Raw genomic sequence first — 23,188 nt, forward strand, 5'->3', positions numbered from 1 at the left:
GACGAAGGACAGGCATGGACGGAGGGCGTTTTGACTTTGAAACTTGTGGCGCCCCGGCATAGAGTTGAGGACTACTACGTTGTTATCTTGAGGAAGAGGCGCGTAATACAATTACCAGCGGTGGCGTAGAAATCGCGCAAAGGCGGAACCCCGCGCCCCCCGCGGATGCCGACGTGATGCAAACGTAAATATAGCGCGCCCGCGCGATGCGTTCTACGGGTTATCAGCGTCGGAGCACTATAGAATCGGATTCCAACGTGCAATTTCTTTCTCAGGATATTTCAAAGCTTTGAATCGGAAGATAGATAATATAACTATATAACAACCCGATGACGCATTACCTAATATATACAGAATATTTTTACCGCATTAGATTTCACAATTCTGGCATCTTCAGTCACACATTTATGAAATGTCGAACCACCTGTACTTTTTCAATTCAAAGAATCGTGAAAACATTATTTTCGCAGACTAAATTTCTGTGACATAATTATGTAAAGAATATCTCTATTATTATAATTTCATGTAACTTTTATTTCTTTGCAACTTTAACTTATTCCTATATCGTACTCGAAACAATGGGTTGCGATAGTTTATCGCATAATTTTTCAAACATTTGAATCTGCACGTGATTATAATTGGCACGATTATTTTTGAGATCTTCGTAAGTTCTTTTAAATAATAAAAGTTCTTTTATTCGTGTTAGACTCGCCGAGTAAATGGAATCGAGAACAAAATACTTGATCTCCGCTCATTTGCGAGAAATTTGGATAACAAAGAATTAATTTAAAGAATATTAAATGATTTCTAAATACTTTAATATTACAATGAGTAATGATTCTCTCAGAAATATTCTTTAAAAAATCGATAATGTATTCATCGTTAGATTCGCGCGATATTATTGCGCGTTTTAAGGATAGGTGTTATGGGGAGAGTCTGGATCCAGCTGCAAGACTGTTTCAATCGTAGCTTGATTCAATCCAATCGCGTGTGATACGCGGCGTCCGATTAGAATGCCGCCGTTGTACGATCGTCATTCTCGTCATCATTATCGCTCGACACGCGGGCATATGCGAGGAAGCGCGCGACACGGAAGAGTGGGGTGCAATATCGAGACGGAGAAAAGGCAGCACAGAGGAGAATCGGGCCATCGGAGCGTTAATCTTCGTCCAGACGATCCTCTTTTATTATAACTAACAAAGAAAAAGCGAGTTCTCGCGCTGTAAGATTTTATTTGCTTCATAAAAATTGCCAGCAAATAGTGGAATGTTTCGTGGCGCGCCTCATTTAGACTGCATGCGATCAGCGCTTTCAATGATCGCGTCTTCCCCCAGCTCTGATCTCTCCCGTTCCCGAAGTGTGCGCATGGAAACGATTATTTAAAAGGAATTAAATTTACTTTACAATTATGTTCTTTCTAAATGTTCGTCATGCGCCACCCAAACCGAAAAAATAACTAAATTATATTAAATTTCTTCGTTTTGATATCACTTTGGTGCGCTTCGTTATACACATCAGACAGATATCGCATCGCGGCCGACAGTCGTATATCACATATTTCGAACAGTAGCACACAAGCGCGTTGTCTTCCTGAGCGTGCCAAAATACTACACGATAAACGGGCAGTTTCATTTCTTTTCCGTCTAGAGAGTATCTAGTTGGCGCCCGTTTGTTTCGAATGCGATCTGAACGCGAAGTGCACGATCAGGCATGCTTCGCTGTCTTTGCACCAATATCAAAATATTTGGTGGTTACGATTCTGAATAATTCTACCCTAGCTGGCAGCTGGTTCTGTTGTTTTATTTCGACGTTGCTTCAGCTTCATTCGATGGAGAAAAGGAGAACATCCCGTAGGTTGATCCAGAAGACCGAAGAGACCGAACAGTATCCTCCCGCATACGGCCCTCTGTTGACTGAACTGACTTAAGTCAACGCCGCCCACGGTCTGGCACGCGGCCTCCAGCGCCAGCCAAGACAAAGAGGGATGTACCGCGCGAGGGGTTGAGAGATATGGAGGACGTCATCGGGGGACGTGGATCGTACGTGCGACGGAGACGGAGAGGCTGCCGAGATGGAGTGCGAGGTGGCGAGGCTGAAGGATGAGGTGCGACGACGACGGGACGAGCGGAACTGCGAGAGAGACGCGGCAGAGTGAGAGTGGCGGCGAAGGGTTCAAGTATAAGGATACCGAGGCATGCGCCGTCCTATCATATTGATCTCTCCATAGTAACGATTCTCTCTTCTCCGGCGATGTTGGGATGCACTATAGCCACGGGAGGAAGAGGGACGCCAGAGAGTGAGCGAGAAGTTGTGCGGGAGGGTTCGGAGGAGAGAGCGAGAGAAAGAAAGAGAGAGAGAGAGAGAGAGGAGGAGAGAGAGAGAGAGGGAAAAGGGCAGGCAGGTCGTACCGCATGGTGTACCACGCCACCCCACGATGCGCGGATGTGGGCCGCCGAGGGTTGAACGCGAGGGAGAGCGTGGGATGAAGAGAAAGAGAGTTGCCGAGGTAGTCGTAGAGGGAGAAGGTATATGTGACGAGAACAAGAGCGATCTGGTGAGAAAGCAAGAGAGAAGATGAGGGACAGAGAAAGAGAGAGAGAAAGAGAGGGGGAAGGAGGAGAAATGAAGAGACGAAGAGGACTGCGAGAGACGGATAGTGTCGGTGATCGAGATAGAACGATGATACGGAGGGGGATGTAGAATGATGGAGAGGGGTGGGATCTAGACGCGCACGGCGACTAGCAGGTGTACACGCTGGACTAGACAAAGAGGATGGAACCTGCAGGGGTGAGAGGGAGAGAGAAATATGGAAAGAGCGAAAAAGAGGGAAGGAAAGACGGAGATATCACGACTATCACGAGCGACTGAGAGAGCGAAGGTGGTGTCGGTGCCTCGGTGGTGACTGGTGAACGGTGGCGGTAGACTACCACAGAGCTAGCGCCAAAGCGGGTTGAAGCGGCAGTACCGCGCGGCGCTGCAGCTAAATGAGAATCAGTCCAGCGTTAGTCGCCGGCGAGGTCGCACCTGACAATCCCCGTTGACGGGAGAGAGTGATAGCACAGTAGGCCCCGCGACCGAGATTTCAGAAGGGTCTGCCCGACGCGCGCGCGCCTATTCCATAAGCGGAAGGGAGAGAGATCAGGGATGTTCTCGCGGTACTGTCGATCGCACGCGTTCTGAGACCCGCAGTACCGAGGGTGAATAGAGCTTTTCCCCCCTCGTCGTTCACTCTGACCCGATGCTGCAACGGCCAAGCGAACGCGGGAAGTCCGGCGTACGGGACGAACCGACGATCGGATTGCGGTTGCGTTCCTGAGCCCTGATTTTCTATACAGCATCGCGAAATCTGCTCATCAAGCCTCGTGATACCGCCAGCTGCGATCGTTGGCGACCGAGGTCCGACCGATATCTCCCGGTCACGCTCGTGATCGGCGCCGTTGCCGTCGGGGATTGTTGGCGAGGGATCGGAGTGCGAGAGGGACTTACCCGAGGTGGTAAGCGGGATCCGCAGGCGAATCCAAATCGGAAGAGATGTCCGCGCTGCCCGACGATGTCGCGTCGCGGTGCAAGCTGTCCAGGCCATAGTGCACGCAGGTTGTACCATCCGGTACGGGATAGCGGCGTACGACAGCATCGGGACATCGCTGCTTGGAGGCGGTCACGTGCCCCCGACGGAGCTAGGACGATGCACCTGGCGAGCCCGGTGCAGGTGCGACCGGGCGGGCCCTGAGGATTCGCGATCGCTCGCTCCGTTCCCATCGCGCCGAGCGGCTCGCCGCCGGGGACAGCTGATCTTCTTCCGGGGTGGTTCAGGTCGAGGTTCGTTCTCGCTCGGTTCGCGCCTGCTGGCAGCCACGTGCGAGGACGCGAGCGGACAAGCGGCGGTGAGGAGGCGGCGGTGGCGGGGAGAGAGGTGGAGGAAATCGGCAACGTGGAGGAGGTGCTCGTCGGTTGCCAGGCTGTCGAGGAAGCTGCCTCGTTCCGGCATCTCTTCGAGCAAACATGAGACGCTCGTGGACGCTCGTCGCGGCGATAGCCCTGGCTGCATCGGGTGAGTGACTCCACTTTCAGGAGAGTGCCTCTACCATTAGCCCGACAATGTCCGTCTACATTGAACCTTAATTGCGACGTGAGCTCCGTCCACTGTATGTCTCGCTTACCGGCGGTCCGGCCATATGCTTCTCTCTGGCTACAGGACGTTTCTTCGACAGTTTTCGTCTATACATCCCACTCCCACGTCGTCCCTTCCACAAGTGTCCGTCGACGTCACGCGTCACTCGTTGCTCCGAGCTTCCATCTTTCTTTCCAACGCTGCGAACGCACGATAAAAACCTGTAGAAACGACGTATATCGTTGTACGTATCTCACAGATGTATAGCATCGATCCGCTCCTCTTCAGCATTGTTCTCGAGAGTAATTAAAATCGTCGTCGGACGCGGTTGACTATTCCGAACAGTAACCAGTGGCGCCGACATTCCTTCTGTGGTCGCTGATGTCACAGCGATTCGTTTCCATCACGCGCGACTTTTTATTTTATGATTCGTAGCGATATCGCTTGGGCTCGCGATCAAAAAATGTAATCAGCACTGTAAACTCGCACCTGGATGAATTTCGATTTCTAACGCAGACCGACAACTTCACTCGGAAACTCGCTGCTTTCCAGAATTTTATGAATCTCGAATCCTCACGATCTTAGTTATATATACATATATATATAATATATATATATTTATAGGAAAGCTGGAAGAGCTCGACCGCCCGCTTGTCGAGTAATAACGTGAAATTCTTCAAATTTGAAGTTTCGCGCGAATCGTCGTCGCAATTAATCATTTATTCGCCAGTTTCGTTTTCGAAATTCACGCGAGTCTTCTATTCGAAAACAGATAAATTTCTTAGTTTCGAGTTTGCACGAAAGGGGGGGAGGGAGGGGAATTGTCGTCAGCAAATTTTGTTTATATGTACGATCGAGCACGCTCGTCACGATTCTTCATCCCGTTTCTCCCGTTCGAGTGAATCAGATCTCGAAATTCTTCAACATTATTTTCCAGATCACGAGAGAGAACGATTCCTCTTGATCTAAGAAAATCTTCAATTTCGTTGTTTATATACGAGAGATATACTTCTCTATTTCGCGATGATCCCCCTCCCCCCTTCCTCCCCCTCCCGCTATTCGCCGAGACACCCGGATTCGAACTTTGTTTCCGAATATCGCGCCAGGCGGTTAAATATCAAGGTTACCGGCCGGATTACGAGGGGAAGGGCGAGTTTCGCTTTCCGGCGTGGATGTTCATCGCGATCCTCCATCTCTCCAACGTCGCTCTCTCGCTTCCGGGATCGACGGGCGAGCGCCTCGTCGAGTTTCGACCTTTGAATGGAGCAGGCAGATATAGAGCATCCGCAATCCCGGGAGGGGGGGGAGGAAGGAGGCAGGGGCGACACGAGGAGCGGGGTGGGATGGGGGAAGGAAGGGGGAGGGGGGGGGAGGGTGGACGCGGCGTTTCAATATTGACGTCAACCCGCGACGCTTCCAGAGCGACGCGATGCCTCGCGCCTCGTTAGCGGCACGTTGATGCCACCAGCTGGAAATCAAAACGCGCGCGCGTGCCGCGCGCCAAATCGCCTTTCGCACAAATATTTGCGCGTTGCACCGACGAGAGACGAGAGGTATTTTTATTGTGCCGAATCGCGTTGTCTTTGGACGTTCCTTCCTTACGCGTTGTCTTCGCCTGCGACCTCGGGAAATGAAAAGATATAGCGCACGGATCGTTATCGCTGGATGAATCTCAGAAATGGAATGTACAGCCTGTAAAATTAAGCAAAACAACCGTTCAGACTGTTGTGTAGCGATATATTATTACGCAAGAGATATTACGATATTGAAAATTATATGATGACTGAAGATTCGCACTCTTTCCTTTTTTTTTCTTATCTTTCATTCCGATGTAGAAAGTTTTCAAGAAAGTTGCGTCGTATCTGAAAAGGTGGAAAATGATGCGGCAGCTGCGAAAATAAAATCACAATGGATTTCTCTCTCTTCAGAAATAATAATAACTAATAAATGGGATGCATATACCGAACTGACAATTTCCTTCTTTGAAAAATGTTGTTGCGGAAATTAAGCGTTCAGTTCAACAACTACTCATTTAAAAATGATCTCTTTCGGCTTTAAATTTATTATGACCGCTCGTGTCGCTGGAAGCAGCTGTAATAAATTTGAGCGGAATGTAAATTGCCGCTATCTCTTTCGTCCCTCGCGCGTTGCGAAACGTTAATTAATTGCAACGTGTCTGTTAAAAATAATAACCGTTCAATTCCCGTGCCCGTACTCTTAATCGCGCCGCCGCGCGCGAATATTTTTACGTTCGGAAACAACACGAAAATTCCATTATGAAACGTGTGTCGCGCGTGTTGACCGAGATCGAATGGAAACATTCGCCTCCCCCCTCCCCCCTCGCCAGCAGTCGCGCGGCGCGTCAAAAGCTGTCCCCGACCTGCACTACCAAATTGTGCATGTTGGCCCCGTGTAAAATGTAAATTAGGAAGTTACCCACCTCGTCCACGCGTGTCCGGAGGTCGTTCTGTCATGACGTATCGTGTTGATTAATTAGCATCCCCAGCGCCGGCTGGCAACGCCGTCGCCGCGCGCCGGTTGGCCGGGGCTGGCGCATCCGGCGCCGCCGTTGCAGACGTCGCTCGCCGCGCCGGTCGGAATAGAAAATGGTTGTAAAAATCGTAGTCATCCCACGCCGCAAGAAAGCACCGGCAAGTGTTCTTCTCTCGAAGAAGTGATTAATGCGTGCTTTCGTCCGGTCGAGACGATCGATTGCTGTACTCCAGGAAAAATCTTTGGGTGTTAAGCGAGACGCATCGTTTGTACGCAAACTCTTTTCCGCAAATGGACAGAATTTCCGGAATTGACAGAAATTTTTTTCGATTTACTGAAATATCAATTTTTTTTTACATTTTTGTACAATTAATTTTACCAGCTGACTCGATATTTATCAAATTTTCGCGATTTTTTATTTTTGTAGAAAGATATACTGAAATGATTTACGAGGTGAAATTTGAGAGGTACTTTAATTTAATGCACTGCATTAATTAATTAGAGTCCTATGATGCGAACTATTCGTGCCATCTTTGTCATTTTAAAAAACTACTATTACCTATGTATGGACCGAGACATTTGCCTTGAGCATTTTTAATTTTGTTTTTAATATTTTCGCAAAATATTCATTGTTTTCAAAGAATAGATTTTGTATTGTTTTACACATGGGATATAAAAATCTTTCTCGTCATTTTTTTTGTGACTTTGTTGAACGTGTTTGTGAGCATGACAAAGCTTATTTTTAAAAAAAATATATATTCCTGAAAAATGAAAAAGATGCTCGGCTTAAAAAAAGCTGTATATTGCATTTATTCGATCTGAATATCAACTTCTACAAATACGATAAAGAACTCTCAGATCTGTAATTATTTAATAATAAACGCGATGATATAACAATATGAAATTGAAGTTCTAAAAATTGATCTAAAAAAATTGTTTTACTTACCTGCATTTCCGCTCCACTTTTTGGATTCTGACAAGTATTAATTTTTTTTTTACAATTTCAGATATTTAATTATCTTTGGAAATAAAACTGTCAAACGGAGATTTAATAGATACGTAAGGAAAGAAAAAGAAACATGTAGCGGCATAAATCCAATCAGAAATTGAATCTAAATTCCTTTGTAAATTTGCTCTAACGTTACAAACGTAATCTATATATTTTTTTGTTTTTCATTTTAATGGTCTCTAAGGCGAATTCGAAGATTCTGTGATGCATTGTGTCAGTTAATTAGAAACCTACGCTATAGTAGCATTTCGTAGCGCATTCGGCGAATAATTACGTCTACTGAGGCTTCTGAGAATTGCTGACCTATCCACCCACGCGGCACCAGGGATCGTGCGTTCGTAGTAATCGTAGTAATATAGCAAATGGAGGAAAGAATGGCAAGGAAGCATCGAAACCTCTTTTGAATTATTCACATAAATTTTTTTATAGCAACATTTTCTACAATCATTTCTATAACATTTCTCATTAATCGTATCGTTTCAAAGTAGAATTTCTAAAATTCAATCTCTTGACGGTATCACCGATATTCTAGCAGGATTAATTTCGAATAAAATATTTTCGATCGATACAATTTTCTTTTAGAAGCTAAATGTTGGGTAACTAATTGAAAAGGATCATATTTAAAGAGAATGTTGCAGATGCGATAACTTTTTGGACGGTAAGGAACTAACCTCAATTATAAAATTCGAACACCCACGGAAAAACGACATTATCTCTTATCCTGCTGTTCCATTTACGTCACGTGCAAGCAATTCGAAAATGAAACCTGTCTGTGTGACTAGAAATTTTAAATGTAGTTATTCTTGAATATTTCCGTACTTATCCGTTAAAGGGAAGTGCGGTTGATTAGAACCTATCGTGTGTGTTTATCCTTTCACTTTCACAATAACACTTTCACCTTGTAACAGTTTGTAATTATTACATCGATCACACACGCGTTACATGAAGAGATTGCCGGATACAGACGGAACGGATCCCGAAAGTTCGGCCATGTTATTTTTAACTTCCGGACTTTGGCGGTAATTCCGAGATTTTTGTGTAATCCGTTCTAAGAAGCTCTGTGAGAAACTGTGCTGTTGCTTGAAAATTTTAGACATTCTTGAAAGTCCGTTCGAGGAAAATCCCTGCGGAGGGGATTCACTTCGCTTGACGAATCTCAACGTTTCTCGAAAGAGACGGTCCTGCAAGAGCTGCATATTCTAAAACATTATCTTCCCGTGGTAGTCTTTCAGCTTGTTCACGAAACGTAATCACGTCTCAAAAATATTTTAGAAAATAGGTTTGGAAAAAGATCTCAAACATATCCATCGTACGTGCAATAAAACGTCCTGTATATCCTACGTTACCTCGCTATTTAACCTCGCTATTTAAAAATAACGAAGTTTTTTATATTTCTTGGGTGAAAAGCATGCAAGTGTAAAATAATATTATGACAAATCAACTACCATAATATGTCGTAATGAATTTTTCCAAATTGTTCTAATAATCATCGGTGGACATATGCTCGCGTCGCAAACCATTCTACCTTTTCACTGTATAATTTCAACATTTCTATTCTACCTATCTATTCTATGTACCTTTCTATCTTACCCTTATAAATAATCCTGTATAAGAGTTTTATAGTAAAAGTACTTGAAACACATTCTCTATAAAAGAGAAAAGAGATATATTTATAATATATTTTATTTATATATATATTATATTAAAAATATATAAATTATAAATTATTCACGTAGACTATCTTTTAAACAAATTATAATCTCGCTGTATATTCTATTTTTGTAATATTAAATTATAATTATGATATTAAGAATAAATCACAATTATATTTTTAAATTTCAAAAAGTGAATTTTATGAAAAAAAAAACACAAAATACGAGTCAATTAAAACATATCTGACAAAGATGCATTTATAATATTGATATTAATTAATTATATTAATAAGGTATCTGTCAATAAAATTTCTATAATATAACGAGAGAGCGAAAAGTAGCTAAAAAAAGGTTTCTATAAATATATGACCGAAAATATTTTATTAGAAAGTTATAAATTAGTAACAAGTTCTCGAAATACATCGGTCACAGTGGATATTAATAATTTCTTCCTCTTATTTGAACATTAAATTTCTATCCCCGTTGAATTAATAAGTGCCGAAATTTTTTAAATATTTCCGAAATGTTACGAGTTGTAAATTTTGAATGCAAATGCCAAGAGCTCATTTAATAAAGCGCATTTCGGACAGATGTTTATTGGAAACCTTTTCCGTTTACTCTTGACTCCCTCTCTCAATGCACTGTAAAGAAACTTGACTGCATATTCGGGAGACGTATAAACACGATGTGTACACTTGACATCGTTCTTATGAGAGAAGTTCGTCAGAGATCCTTTTTACACTGTTAATCGTAAAGGACCTACTGCGAATCGGGCGCATCGCGACGTTCGATCGAATATACCTACTCGCGTGTCGTTCGCCGCATCGTCTCGTGTCACAGTACAAAGCCTCCAGACGAATCTAGGGATGCTTAAAAACGAAACATCCATTACTTTTTATCTGGATGTCGTGTACAAGAAGTACCCCGAAGTAGATACCATTCCGACGTCTCTTGTAATTCAATTCCATTTTCAAACATATCTGATGAGTGATGTCGTTGTATTGACAGCATTATGTTCCCACTTGGTATTCTAATCGTCGGATAAGAATCAATACCATCCGACGCTTCCAAGAGTGCCAAGGGTATCGGATCCCTTCATCGGATATCTGCATATCTTCCCAGAAAGATATCAAATCTCAAGTATTGTTCTAATACTTCCGCTTCGATACTGATACCTTTCAAGTACCGCTGTCTACATGGCACAGCCATCCCCTCCCCTGGGGATTACGTAGGATGCCCCAGATCTAGCAAGGCATCTTATTAGGTTGTTTGATCGGATCTACAGCAGTTGATTCTCTTTTAGCAAAAATGTCGAGAGGATCATCATTTGTCCCGACATTTTCGAAACTTTGTCAAATAAAAAAAAAAAAATAAAAAAAAAGATCTGTTGTCTCCCAAATGTTTTTGTTCGACAAAAATTGCTTCTTAAATTGGTGAAGAGATGTACGAAGGATGCCTTGTTGGTGTCGGAGAGGTTCCGTATCGAAGACAGAGATCACTCAAATGTTGTAAGTAGTGAAGAGCAAAATAAATGTGGAAAGTTTTGATAAACTATAAAGTTTCGGTGAACTGAGAGAACAGAGTGTCTCGATACCGCGAGACTACGGCCGGGAACAATGTAAAGCATCCCTAGACGTTCCATACCGCGCGCGACCTGCAGCAGGGTGCCACGGGGAGGGTAGATGCGTGGGCGTGCGGACGTGGGTGTGCAGCGCCGGGAGAGAGTATCGAACGCGCGGCGCGGCGCGGCGCGGCCGAGGAAGAGGATACTGCCACGCTCGCACGTGCGCGCACGCACGCACGCACGGCCGCCACGCAGTACGCACTCGTCAACCCTGTGCAGCACGCATACGCGCGCGCGTCACGGAGGCGTCCGCCAGCAAAATCGGCCATCTCTCCCCAAAACCCGCAATTATTGACAGGGACGCGAAATCATACGTGTGTGTAGATGCGCGATAGCGGGGTATCGACGCCACGGATCTCGCGGGATCTCGATTCGCGCGTCTGTATAAAGGTACATATTTTGGGTGACGTGCGCGCGCCCTTACGAGATATTTCGGCGGATTAGGATTATGATTGACGCGCGATTACTACGACCCTGAAGAGTCTGAAGTTTAATATGCACGCGGGAATTATGTAGAGACAACGGACGCGTGTCTTCGCTCTCTTGAAAGTTAAATGTAATTCGGAGATTTACTTGAGGTGCGCATAACTTCGATAATTCTGTTCTGTATAGCAATAATATACGAAATTGCAGTAATAATAACGGCGGTGATAATAAATCACTTACATTATTTACATTAGTTACTCGCGGAATGTTAATGATAACGATTTCGGCCAAATGAATATATATCAATATACCGCTTCGTACATATATACGCGGCTCGCCAGTAAATATGACCAATGATTCTAAAACATAATATACATGTAACGCGCTAATTAAAGTTACACGCTGTGCAATTATTAGCTGAAACGCGATTTTTGCACAAATTGCATTGAACTTTTTCAATTTAAATTAAAGGATCCTTTATAATTGAATCTATTTATTACATCGGGACCCCGCACATATCATGACCCCGTATCATGATCGCCGACTGAGTATGTATTCAAAAAATCGATAATTAGATAATAATATTGAAAAAAAAAAAGATTAAAATAATAAAAATAGTTTCCGCCGCTCCTTTTCGAACACTTTTCGGAAACCGCGCGGGAAAGAGAGCGGAGCCAGTCTCCCTCCGACAAAGTCACTCGCTTAAACATTAGATAGCCTCTTTTATCCCGTCGTAAAAAGTCGCGCGGACGAGTTCGGGCGAGAATCCACGGTATGACGAGTAAAAAAATTTGCGGAGGAAAGTTTCGCGATGGAGATGGCCGGTTCCCAAACACAGAGCGGACAACTCCTTTCTCCCATTCCCCCTTCCTTCCCCTCCCTTCTTCATCTCTTTCACCTTTCCGCTTCGTGGTACCCTCGAACTCTCTGTATTTCTCTTTTCCTTTGCCCTCCCCCCTCTCTATCTCTCTCCCTTTCTCTCTGTCTGTCTCTGTCTTTCTCTCTCGACGAAATGCATGAGCGGACGCGCGATCGTATACGTCAATATACGAAAACTGTGCCAAACGTTGCAAGTAGCCCGGATGAAATCAAGGCCTGGCCCCTCCCCCATACTATAGCTACCTCAGCTTTTTACGAGCGTGCCGCCGTGCCCGGTCGTGCAAGCTTGCTTCTTCTTCTTCTTCTAAAAAAGGCTTCCGTTTCCGCCAGAAACGACACAGCCTGTGCTTAAGATTGAGTAACAAAAAACTTGTGCGACAAAAGATGATGCAACACTATCAGAGCACTGAGTCACAGACGTCCACCTCAGTCTGTGGCTCACAACGGAATCCGTGCAAGCTTGCGACGGGGGCGCGTGTGTCTCGGGCGTTGTCAATAATGCATGCACGCCCGCAACTTCGCTCCTTTTTTCTCTGTCTTTCTCTGTCTCTCGGGTCCGGTGCCTGCCGATGGGAGAGAAGGTACGGATTCGTTACGTCGGCCTGGACCGAGAGTTGATGACAATATGGCCCTCTATCGGGAAAGCCCGAATGAACTACTAATAAGCACTGATTGGACATCCAAGGTATGAGGATGAAAGATTGGGAAACTGTCCGAGGACCTTTGAATGAGTCGATTGAAGGGTCAAAGGTCTAAGGGTAAAAGAATCTTGTAACGAATGATCCAAGAGGTAAATTATAAGCTTTCAACAACTGAGAAACTGCGTATAATGCTGAGGTTTAAGGTATAACTAACTTGAATGATTTAAAAATAATGATAAATCCCGAAACACAATAGATACAGTAAGCCTTAAGCCGTGAGAAGTTGACCAATCACAATCGAATGTGAAGAGAATAATCGATTACGATCGGTCAATTTCTTATACGGCTTAAGACTTACTGTACACCTATTGTGTTTCGGAACTAACTGAAAAACGTTGTACATATCCGTTTTAATGTATTGCGTCATTGCGATGAGATACGTTCGTATTTCGTCGCTCGCGAAGGGAATCATTTGACATAATAAACACTGAATGATTTCAATTGTCTGGGGTATATATACGCGTCCATCTACCCGCCTCTCGGCTCTGACGCAACTTATACTACTCGCAGTGATACAAAGAGGTATATAGGGAGACATGTAATAAAACTGGCGAAATGAAGTAAAATTGCAAGACACAAAAATGGCAAAGGGGAGATTTATGAAATGGATTTTAGATGCATTTTTAAAGAAAATAATATATATTTGCCTTCTAGTACCTCACGAGATGCTTAACGCGTTTTCATCGTGACACACTTTCTCGTAATCTCGTAGTTTATATTAAAACTTAGCGGTAAAAAAAATCTAGGAGTAAATATAAATCACGCGATACTACCAGAGCTCCGCCATCTTTAATATTCAATAAAAAGAAGCTTCTGAACTTAAGTCAATTTTTCGAAGCGAGCCATTAAAAAAATAGCTAGGCGCTCTGCGTTAATAATTATTTCTTTATAAAAATGTTAATATATATTGCTTCTCCTCCCGTTATTAGATTCATCTGGCACTCAACGACTTCATTTGAAGTAAATATTGATATCTAAATTTTCACTTTGCCTGCCTTCTTCGTAGATTAGAACGCTATTTTGACTTGTTCTCTTTACCTTAACGATATATTCTCTAATGGTAATCAATTCGCGGCAAGTAACGCCGAGGAACCCGACTTGCCTCAACTGCGAATCTCGTTTGCTACGGAACCCTACAGACCGTCATTATCATATTACACGGGCGCGTCCCGTGCATGTTCTGCATCACGCGACCATCCACCGACGGGAAGACGCGTCGGTAGACGCGGAAACGAGCCCGGTCGATGGTGTATAGCCTTCGCCATCTTCGCGCCTCGGTATCGTTAAATTCTCGAGCAACGCTTTGTCGGTAGTCACGTCTTTGATTCCTCTTTCATTTTCTTAACTTTTTGCCGTGGCGAATTTCTTGTATTTACGAAATTGGACATTATATAATCGTACAAAATCTTTTAATTAAGTATTTAAATATTCAATCATGGAAGAGCAATTATCTTCAAATGATCTATTCTTATAATGCAGATCCTACATTTATGTATTATTTTATTTGAAACAATTGATTTGAATGGAGAGTTGCATCGTAATAATTTTTATTATGTATTATTTATTACTACAATTTAAGATTGTCTTCCTCTCAATTATTTTCACGATAAAATAATTCAGATTATAAAACTGTATTGTCGGAGTGCGTTCTATATTGCATTTGAAAAAAAAAATGAAGATTTAAATCGATACTTTTCCCTTTCACTCGTCTCTTTTCGCTTTCTGTCTTTCCAGGTATTGTCACCGAGAATGTCTCCCGGCATTTATCGGCTTCGGATTAACAATGTTCTAAACTATTTCAGTCGGCGTTAACGCAGCGACTTGCCATTGTGTCTTACCGCGCAGCGCGGTCTCGCGCCTCGTTTACCAATAGAATCGTTAGAACTTTGTCGCCGATGACGACAATGCTCTTGTCGTCGTCGCCGTCGCCGTCGTTCCGCCTCGCAGAAGCGATCTCGATATCAGAGAGATCCCAAACGCCTTCGAGTAAAACCCTCGAAAAATGTGTAACGTTATGTACCTGTCAATTATCTATCGCGTGGAACGCTGGCGTTGAAAATTAATAAAAAAAAAAAGAAAAAGAAGATTGATGAAATGAACGCTCAAAAATCGTAACTATATAGGATAGTTACGTAAAATCTAATTAGGAAGCTATAAGAACGCTGACGTTAATTGACGACAATCGGTCCGCTGCATATTTTCTCTCTCTCTCTCTCTCTCTCTCTCTCTCTACGTTTATATTACGGCTACAACTATGATCAAAGCACGGATAGACGTCTATCAATCAGGATGCTAACGAACCGAACATGTTAGCGTAACTGATCTCAAATCGGGGCGAGGTGGTTTTTGAAATTGGCCCGTATATTACTGGACGGCGCATTGTTATTCACCGTCTCGTACAGCCGGAGCTCTCTAATAATCAGACATTGTTATACGACATCAGTTGTATTAACAGGCGGCACGTCGATATATACGGTGGCCGCTTGATTGGAGTTGTCCGGGGGACGGGCAGCGATCGAGAGTTCCATCTTAAGACCGAGGACCGTGGACGACTTTGACCGGATAATTGTGTGTGTCGTGCTTCCTAAATGGTCTGTGTCGCGAGTTACAGCGTAAACACACAGCGGGAGGGCTTAGAGGAACGACTTTAGTGTTTGCGGCAAGCAATCTTGCCGGGGCAAATTAGTGCTCGAGTTAATTATCTTTCGCGATCAAATCGTTAGGAGAGGGCCAAAGGACGCTTCTCACTCTCTCTCTCCCTCTCCCTTTCTCTCTCCCGTCTGCACGATTATTTATGTCGCCGGCGAGATTAGCTGTGTGGCAATGGAAATTAGATTATTTCTGTTGGAACGGGGATTCGTGTAGATTATATGGTAGGGACTCTAAAATGATTTCTTCACGGCTCGTGTAAAATGATTTATACCTCATACGAGTCAGAACGTCTCGTGTTTCGTATAGTCGTAGATTTCCTGGAAAATACAAAAATATCAAAGATAGTACAATAGATAATATTTCTAAAATATTTATCGACTTACTTGACTAATTTATTTACTGTAAGTGTGGCAATAAAACTTCTTCGAAGTCCAAATGATTTCTCTGAAAAAATTGAATATATTAGACAACGACCCGAGGCATTATTTTATTTATATATATTCCGACTGCCTATATATGTATAACACAATTTAATTGAGAGGAAGGCAATACGGTCATACAGCAGGATCTTGGTACTTCTAATATTTCTATGTGATTTTTACATACATATATATATATTCTGGTTTCAACAAACTGCGTGCCGTTACTTTCGAATTCAACGCAGCTCGTTGCTTGAAACAGAACAGTACCCTTTCCCGCGACGCGATATAAACGCTAAGAATTATTTCTGTTTCAAGCAAGGAGCTGCGTTGAATCCGAAAGTAACGGCACGCAGTTCGTTGAAACTGGAATATGCATGTAAAAATCACATAGAAATGTTGGAAGTACCAAGATCCTGCTGTATGACCGTATTGGTCTTCTCTCAATTTAATTATTTTATTATTTATAATCAATATCTCCATATTATTCATATTACAGTTTTCTTAAACTGTAACACCACATCTGCATTAAATTATTTAAATATGTAATCAATAAATCCATATTTCTTTTAAATACAGTTTTTGCGTCTTTTTTTTGCGAAGGATTTATAATATCCCTCTGGGGAATGTCTCCGCGATCGTCTTAATACAGCAATCTTAATTTTTTACACTCCGACGATTCGATGACAAGGGCGCCTCAGCATTGATTGCCTAATACATTTTATAAGAACGTTACGAATTCAAGCGAAGTCGCGTTATAGCAGTGTCTCGGCGTAATTCCCTGACTGTCTGTAATATGAACAAAAATAAATGTCAGACAGTTTGACCCGACAATTCCGCTAAACAGGGACGGATTTCTATGAATAATCCATAATCACCTTGTTTCTTCATTTATTGCAAAAAAAGTGTACTCCCGACACAAAATCTGTATTATTTAGTCGAACGGCAACCGTCGTTTACTGATAATAATAATAATATCGAGAAGTATCTCTCAATTTGCATCTCTTTAGTTGCCTTGTCATTATTTCGACAGTTTAAAAAATTGTCAAGAATTTATTTTTCTGCAATGTTAATGCATTAGAGGCGTTTTTAAACACCATAAAGGTACGAGCTTTTTAAATTATTAATATTTACGGCAAGAAAAAAATTCTCTGCACCAACAAAGTGGTCATAAACTTTCGTAAACGCGTACACTTTTACGCTGGAATACGTTTACGTTATATAGTTTAATGTCACTCAAGTAATACATGACTCGCTGACTTTCACTTAAAATTCTGCACTAGGAGATTGCATGTCCGGCTACTCATTTTATTCCAAACGGGGAAACGCAAAATTAGCCGTCGTTCGTCGACCGGCGGACGACAGGTCTCTCCATTCTCCGGAGCAGGCATTCGCCGAAGTTCCACGTGGGAAGCGGTAATGGGAGGCAATATAAGCAAACAGTTAGTCTCGGCGAGTTTCGGAAGAGGCTTTATCGTCGTTTAGGTGCAACAGCTTGCAATGTGACGTCGCTGGATTTTCAGCTAGGATCGTCCGTGTATGGGTGCGCGGTGCGAATACGATTATAAGCATACACATGGTTGCGCATAGCAAGAGGAAATCTCTCTCTCTCTCTCTCTCTCTCTTTCTCTTTCTTTCACCCAGGCCAGGCGCACAAAAGCTACGATATAGGTACCGGCGGCGCGATTGCCGCGGTATTTATTCGTCGAGTGTCACATCCCGTCATTGTTCCCCTCACCTCTCCCGTTATCGACGTTTTTGCACGCGCCTTCCCGCTAGAATGAATCTGAGACCCGGTATAACGGCCAAATTCTTCTGGGGGAAAAGTAGACTCGAGGAATGCACGATCGATAGCTTAGAGTTTTGACGGAGATGAATTTTTTTTTTTATGAAGACGCTCTCGTTGTCCCTCTTGTTAAATTCTTTATTACAGAATGTACAGTTTTACGTGAAGTATGTATATAAGAGCTCGATCTCCGCTCGAATTAATTTTTTTTAATGTTGCAAGAAAATTCGGAAGCCGCCAAAAATTCTCTCAGCCATTATATCGAGCTCTCCCTTATAAAATATTATCTGTATTAGTATTACTAATGAGGAGGGATAATGAGGTACCGTGCGCTATTGTCGGTGTCTCGCACTTCATTATGATAATGGAGCCCAACTTCCGTCAATCTTCTGAAGGCGTTAAATAAGCGAAGATAAAAAAGAAGGGGTGAAACGCGAAATATACACGTTATCTAGGCAGCTCCGGCGCCGTCATTGATCGATGGGCCACCGCTCGCCGGAGCACTAAATGATAAATAACTCATTTAGCAAGAAATATGGGCTCGCGTCTGATTCTTGCCGGAGCTCCCGGCCTTTCGGTTGCTATTGATAACCGCGGCGTGAGATGTGTGAATGGGTGCATTCGGGGGGAGGTTGGGAGGGGGTGGGGCGGAAAGCAGGGGGAAGGGGGGAGGATGGGCGAGAGTGGGCATCCATCGGCTGCCGTTCATCGACCGCCGCGCTCTCATACGAGAATTTAATTGTCAGCCATACGAAAGCGAACCGGTTATCGATTCTACGAGAACGTCTCTCTCTCTATCGGGCGAAACCGCCGCGTGGTTTGCACGTGTTGCGCCTGCATCCCTCCAGCTGCCGCCCTCTGGAATGCTCTCTCTCTCTCTCTCTCTCTCTCTCTCTCTCTCTCTCTCTATATATATATATATAATATATAATATATATGCCATTCTTGTCCTTTCTCTCTCTCTTATAGTGTTGGCGTTACCCTCTCACGCTATCCTTCACGGTCGCTCTTTTCCTCTTTTTATCGGTTCTTCAAATTAAAATGCATCGTAGCATATTTAAGTTAATGCATTTATCTTTATTCTTGTGCGGATTTGGCGTATGAGAAAAGCAATAAATTTATCCATATCAATTATTTCATGCGTGGGATCTGCCATTTCTACCAGATCAACTGTTAATGGCGTTAATGGTAATAGAATTACATTAAAGAATATAATAAATTGATTTTTTTCCTTAACAAGAGAAAATGTCGGGCAAGATTTATTATTTATTTGTCACAAATTTTGGATCTTTAACATTCGACATTTTTGGATCTTTAATAACAGTTAAGTTAAGATTACAATTACAAAACTACGCTTGAAATTATATACGAAATAAAATTGCAGTTATTTATCTCTTAAGAAGCTTTATTGATAAAAAATTCTTTACCCTCAATGACGTATAAATTCAGAAGATTCTGATCTAAGGGTCTTTGTCTTTAATACGTCCTAGGAATTCATTATTAATCAGTGATCTCAGGAATAAAAAAGGAATATGAAGAATTCGATAGAAAATATTTTTTGACTGAGAAAAAGGAAAAAAAAAATTGTCACGTATATGCCAGATAATTATGAGCAACATTATGGGTATTATTAGGTACATAATATTACATAATGTATATACAATATTTATAAGACTATACATAAAGTTTTTTTATTCATTATTTCTTACTATTTAAAAAAACTATACATATATGTGTACATATCTTTTACCTTTACGCCTGATAAGGTAATAACTTTTGTATAACAATAGAGAAAGTATTTATTAACGAGGCAATATAAATTTTTTTTTGTTCTTTGTTTTAATATTCAAATTAGCCGTATTATTTGTTCGTATTTTATCGTGTGTTGATGGTAATTTCATGCGGTTTATATAACCGAGGTATAGTGGTCGGCTTAGTGCTCTTAAGGGATCTGTATATCCTCGAATAAATATATATAGACACACATGTACACATACATACACAAAATAAAAATTCTCTCTCTCTCTCTCTCTCTCTCTCTCTCTTTTTTCCCCTGTTTCTTTACTTACCTCTGCCTTCTTGCTATCATTTTTCAAGCGATAGGGGAAATTTTAGACTAGATATTTTTAAAGTTATACCGAAAAATTTATTATCTATTAGCGACAAACAAGATGCTCTTACGTGTTGTTAGTAGATTGCTGACATTCTAGACTACTCTATAGATTATTAAATTATGTCTCAAGTCTCTCTGATGAATAATCCTCTTCGATTTTTCTATCTTCATTCTAAGTTTCCCTTTTAGATTCATGTATTTTTAAATTCTTGAAAACTCGAAATATTAAGCTTTCGTTGGTTCCATTAATAATCAGCATATCTATTTACAAATTCCCTTTTTTATTTATAACGCGTAATGTTCCTGTCCAGTAAAAATTGATCGCAAGCGTCAGATTTCATCGACTTTATTTACGACTTATCACTGGTTTCCTAATATCCTATCTATGTATTATTTCGAGAGACACAGAGATTATAAAGATTTTCATCAGAATTTTCGAAGCCCGATAACCCGACGAGAGGCGGTATTATGTAAAGCGATTATAATCTTCGCTTCTTTTTTTTTTTTTATTATACCCACCTATACCGGCCTGAATATACTCCGCTGTTGCAAGGCGGAAAAAAAGTAATACGCGAAGAACGAGGTCAACGCAGAATTTAAAAAAAAAGGGAGCTCACATTGCAGTACCGCGTCGGTAAAACGTAACCATTTCTCCGCCGTTCATTTAACCCTTTCCAATAATCTTTTTATATGCGTAATGTCAAGGGAAAACCCATTATGTAGGATTTATCAGAATAAATATCGATGTGTCCGATATGAAGGATGATTTACAGATGGAATCTGGTTACAAGGAACTTCATCGAAGTTCTAATTGAGTTTGTTGCGCTGAAATTATGCCACATCGAATTGTCTACGTCAAATTGAAGTATCCTGTATCCTTACTTCGGAATGAAATCGGAGTGAGGAGTCTTGCCAACTCCACCATCGCGCCTCCCGGCAGATAGCAATTATCTGACAGAGCTCAAAGCCCTTCGCGAGTTAAAGAAATATATGTATTCATGATGGACTTACTCTTCCACTTATTCTAATTAAATCATATAAAAAGGAAAACAGAAAAATAGATCTGCGACTGCAGATTCGTCGGAATAGCAGCGCGGAAATTGTACGCGAAAGACTGACGGACTTGTATAGATTTACTAATTCAAGTATATGATACAATCGTGTATCGTTGAAACGGACGTTGTGCGCCCAGCGAACATAACGAATATAAATGTTATAATGCGGAGTATTTTTTTCTCGTATACTTCGCAACGTGCGGGATGGAGACATAAAGATAGATGTGGCTGAAGTTTCAACATTCTATATACATTATACCTTGCAGGGAGCCCCGATCTCGAGAGAAGGAGAGAGAGAAGGAGGGAAAACAAATTACATTGGGCTCGGGGTAGACGAGAGATCGATGATGCGCGGCCTACGCGCATCGCGCTGAAGCGCGACGATGAAACAGAGAAAGATAACGAGAGCGCAGAAAACTTGCAGCTATTCTCGTCTCCAGGAGGAGTGTCAAGGGTCGCTGACTCCCCGGCTGCATGCTGCTGCTGCTGCTGCTGCTGCTGAGGGCCGCACACTTTCGTGCCGCTCTCTCGAAGACCGTCGTCGTCACGCGACGATCGATCCGGTCGCGGCATCGCGGGCTCAGACAGACAGACAGACACGCGGATTGCAGTCGAATGCACGCCCGGGTGAGGCGGAATGCCGTCCTCCGATTCGGCCATCGAACGCAACCGCGATTCCCGACTCCTCCTTGCCGCCGCCGTGCCGTCGAGGCGACTCTAGAAACGCCGGCCGTTAGTCGATCGGTTCGGTTCGCACGAAGAGATAGCACGAATGCTTTTTATAATTATTGAGCTTCATTGTGCACGGAATATGGAAATCGAAGTCGCGACAAGGAATGATTTGTATGCGCGAAAGTACGTCAAATGAATCCCTTCACATATGCTTTGTTTTCGAGAAGATCGAATTAAAAATTAGGAAATTAATAACGTCTTTTTTCATTGTTAAAATGTTATAAATAGCGAGCATACACATGAAATATATTTGTTTCTTAAACGTTCTTCAAGTGAAATGGTAATTAAAATGAAAGAAGTCATTTTAATCGCTAAATTAATCGTTTACGTATTAAAATACATTAGGTACATTAATACATCAATATTTTATATATTTTTTTAAACATTTCGTGTCATTTAAAAATTAATGTTAAGATAATCTTTCTTCTGACAATTTGTTCCTCCGACCAAAAATCATTTCGCAAATAATTTTAGCTTCATCGTAACATGTGTGTTTCTTCAATTCATAAAATTTATTGTTATTGCGGGAAAGAAATTCCCCGGACCGATAATGAAAAACGTTTTAATTTTTACTGTTGCGTTCAAGTGTGCTCGAGTTATTTTTGAAATAGCTTCAGCTTTCTCGCGATTCGTCGCTATAGAATTCGAGTAATAAAAAGATCCTACGTTTACATCCTCGACGATAGAAAATAAATTGACGTTTTAATCTGCGGAATTTATTGCCGGACGGAAAGATTGGTTCGGGCCGATGAGAAAACGTTTTGATCCTTACGTCGCATCCCGGTTGAAGTGGAAAAAGGCATTCCTCGTCCAACTTTCCGAGGTATATGAAATCGATCGCAAACTCAATTGATCGTAATAGTGAAGGGAGGAAGAAGAAAGGCGGTGGTTTGTCACATTCTGAAAGATATAAAAAGAATGAAGTGAATTCGGACGACGCTTTCTTAGGATTAGATTCACGACGACTTGGTGTTTCGTAAGAACATTGGACGACGAAACTTTGTACTTGGTAATCGAGAAGCGACGCGTGTCGCCCGCCCGTTACGCGACGAGCAATATACGTAATCTATGCAAAATAAATTTTTCATAATCTCCAAATCGAATCCGTATATTATTTACATCATTTTATAACTTGCTATAACTTATGTAAAGTAAGGGAAGGGGGGGGGGCAAATAATGTCGCTTTAAATTTCTCCTCTTTCCCGCGTCTATTTTACCACTACTCGTTAATAGAAAAACAGTTCTCAAGCATCTTCTGAAAAAGCAATAGAAATCAAAAGCCAAATATAGCTAGTGCAGAAGTTTAAAATTTTGCATTCGTGAAATAAGGAAAAACCCTTTTTTTGATATTTGAAATTATATTTTCTTAATTGCTGAATGAGATCTAACCTATTCTATGTTATACGGTATCTTTTTTCTCTATTTTGATATAATTCCTACGCTTGTATATTAATTTTATTTTTCTCAGTAAAGTTTTAAAGGAACGTAATAACTTCGTATAGCATACAACTGAGTCGACAAGGCACACAGGGGATA

At 42.1% G+C, this 23,188-nt stretch overlaps 2 protein-coding genes across 2 annotated transcripts in view; one reads left to right on the forward strand and one right to left on the reverse strand.

Annotated features, from left to right (window-relative positions):
- Positions 1-3,759, reverse strand: part of LOC105458844 — a gene marked incomplete at its 3' end in the record, with an annotated part of 7,831 nt that extends 4,072 nt beyond the window's left edge. The window contains exon 1 of the mRNA XM_011704413.1: positions 3,487-3,759. Coding sequence (XP_011702715.1) covers positions 3,487-3,759 — 273 coding nt within the window. The remainder of the gene's footprint in view (positions 1-3,486) is intronic.
- Positions 3,760-4,002: 243 nt separating this feature from the next.
- Positions 4,003-23,188, forward strand: part of LOC105458846 — a 77,427-nt gene continuing 58,241 nt past the window's right edge. The window contains exon 1 of the mRNA XM_011704414.1: positions 4,003-4,051. Within this exon, the coding sequence (XP_011702716.1) occupies positions 4,003-4,051 (49 nt within the window). The remainder of the gene's footprint in view (positions 4,052-23,188) is intronic.

This window comes from Wasmannia auropunctata, unplaced genomic scaffold, assembly GCF_000956235.1.
Source record: "Wasmannia auropunctata unplaced genomic scaffold, wasmannia.A_1.0 LD334281.1, whole genome shotgun sequence".
In the NCBI taxonomy this organism is placed as follows: Eukaryota; Metazoa; Arthropoda; class Insecta; order Hymenoptera; family Formicidae; genus Wasmannia; species Wasmannia auropunctata.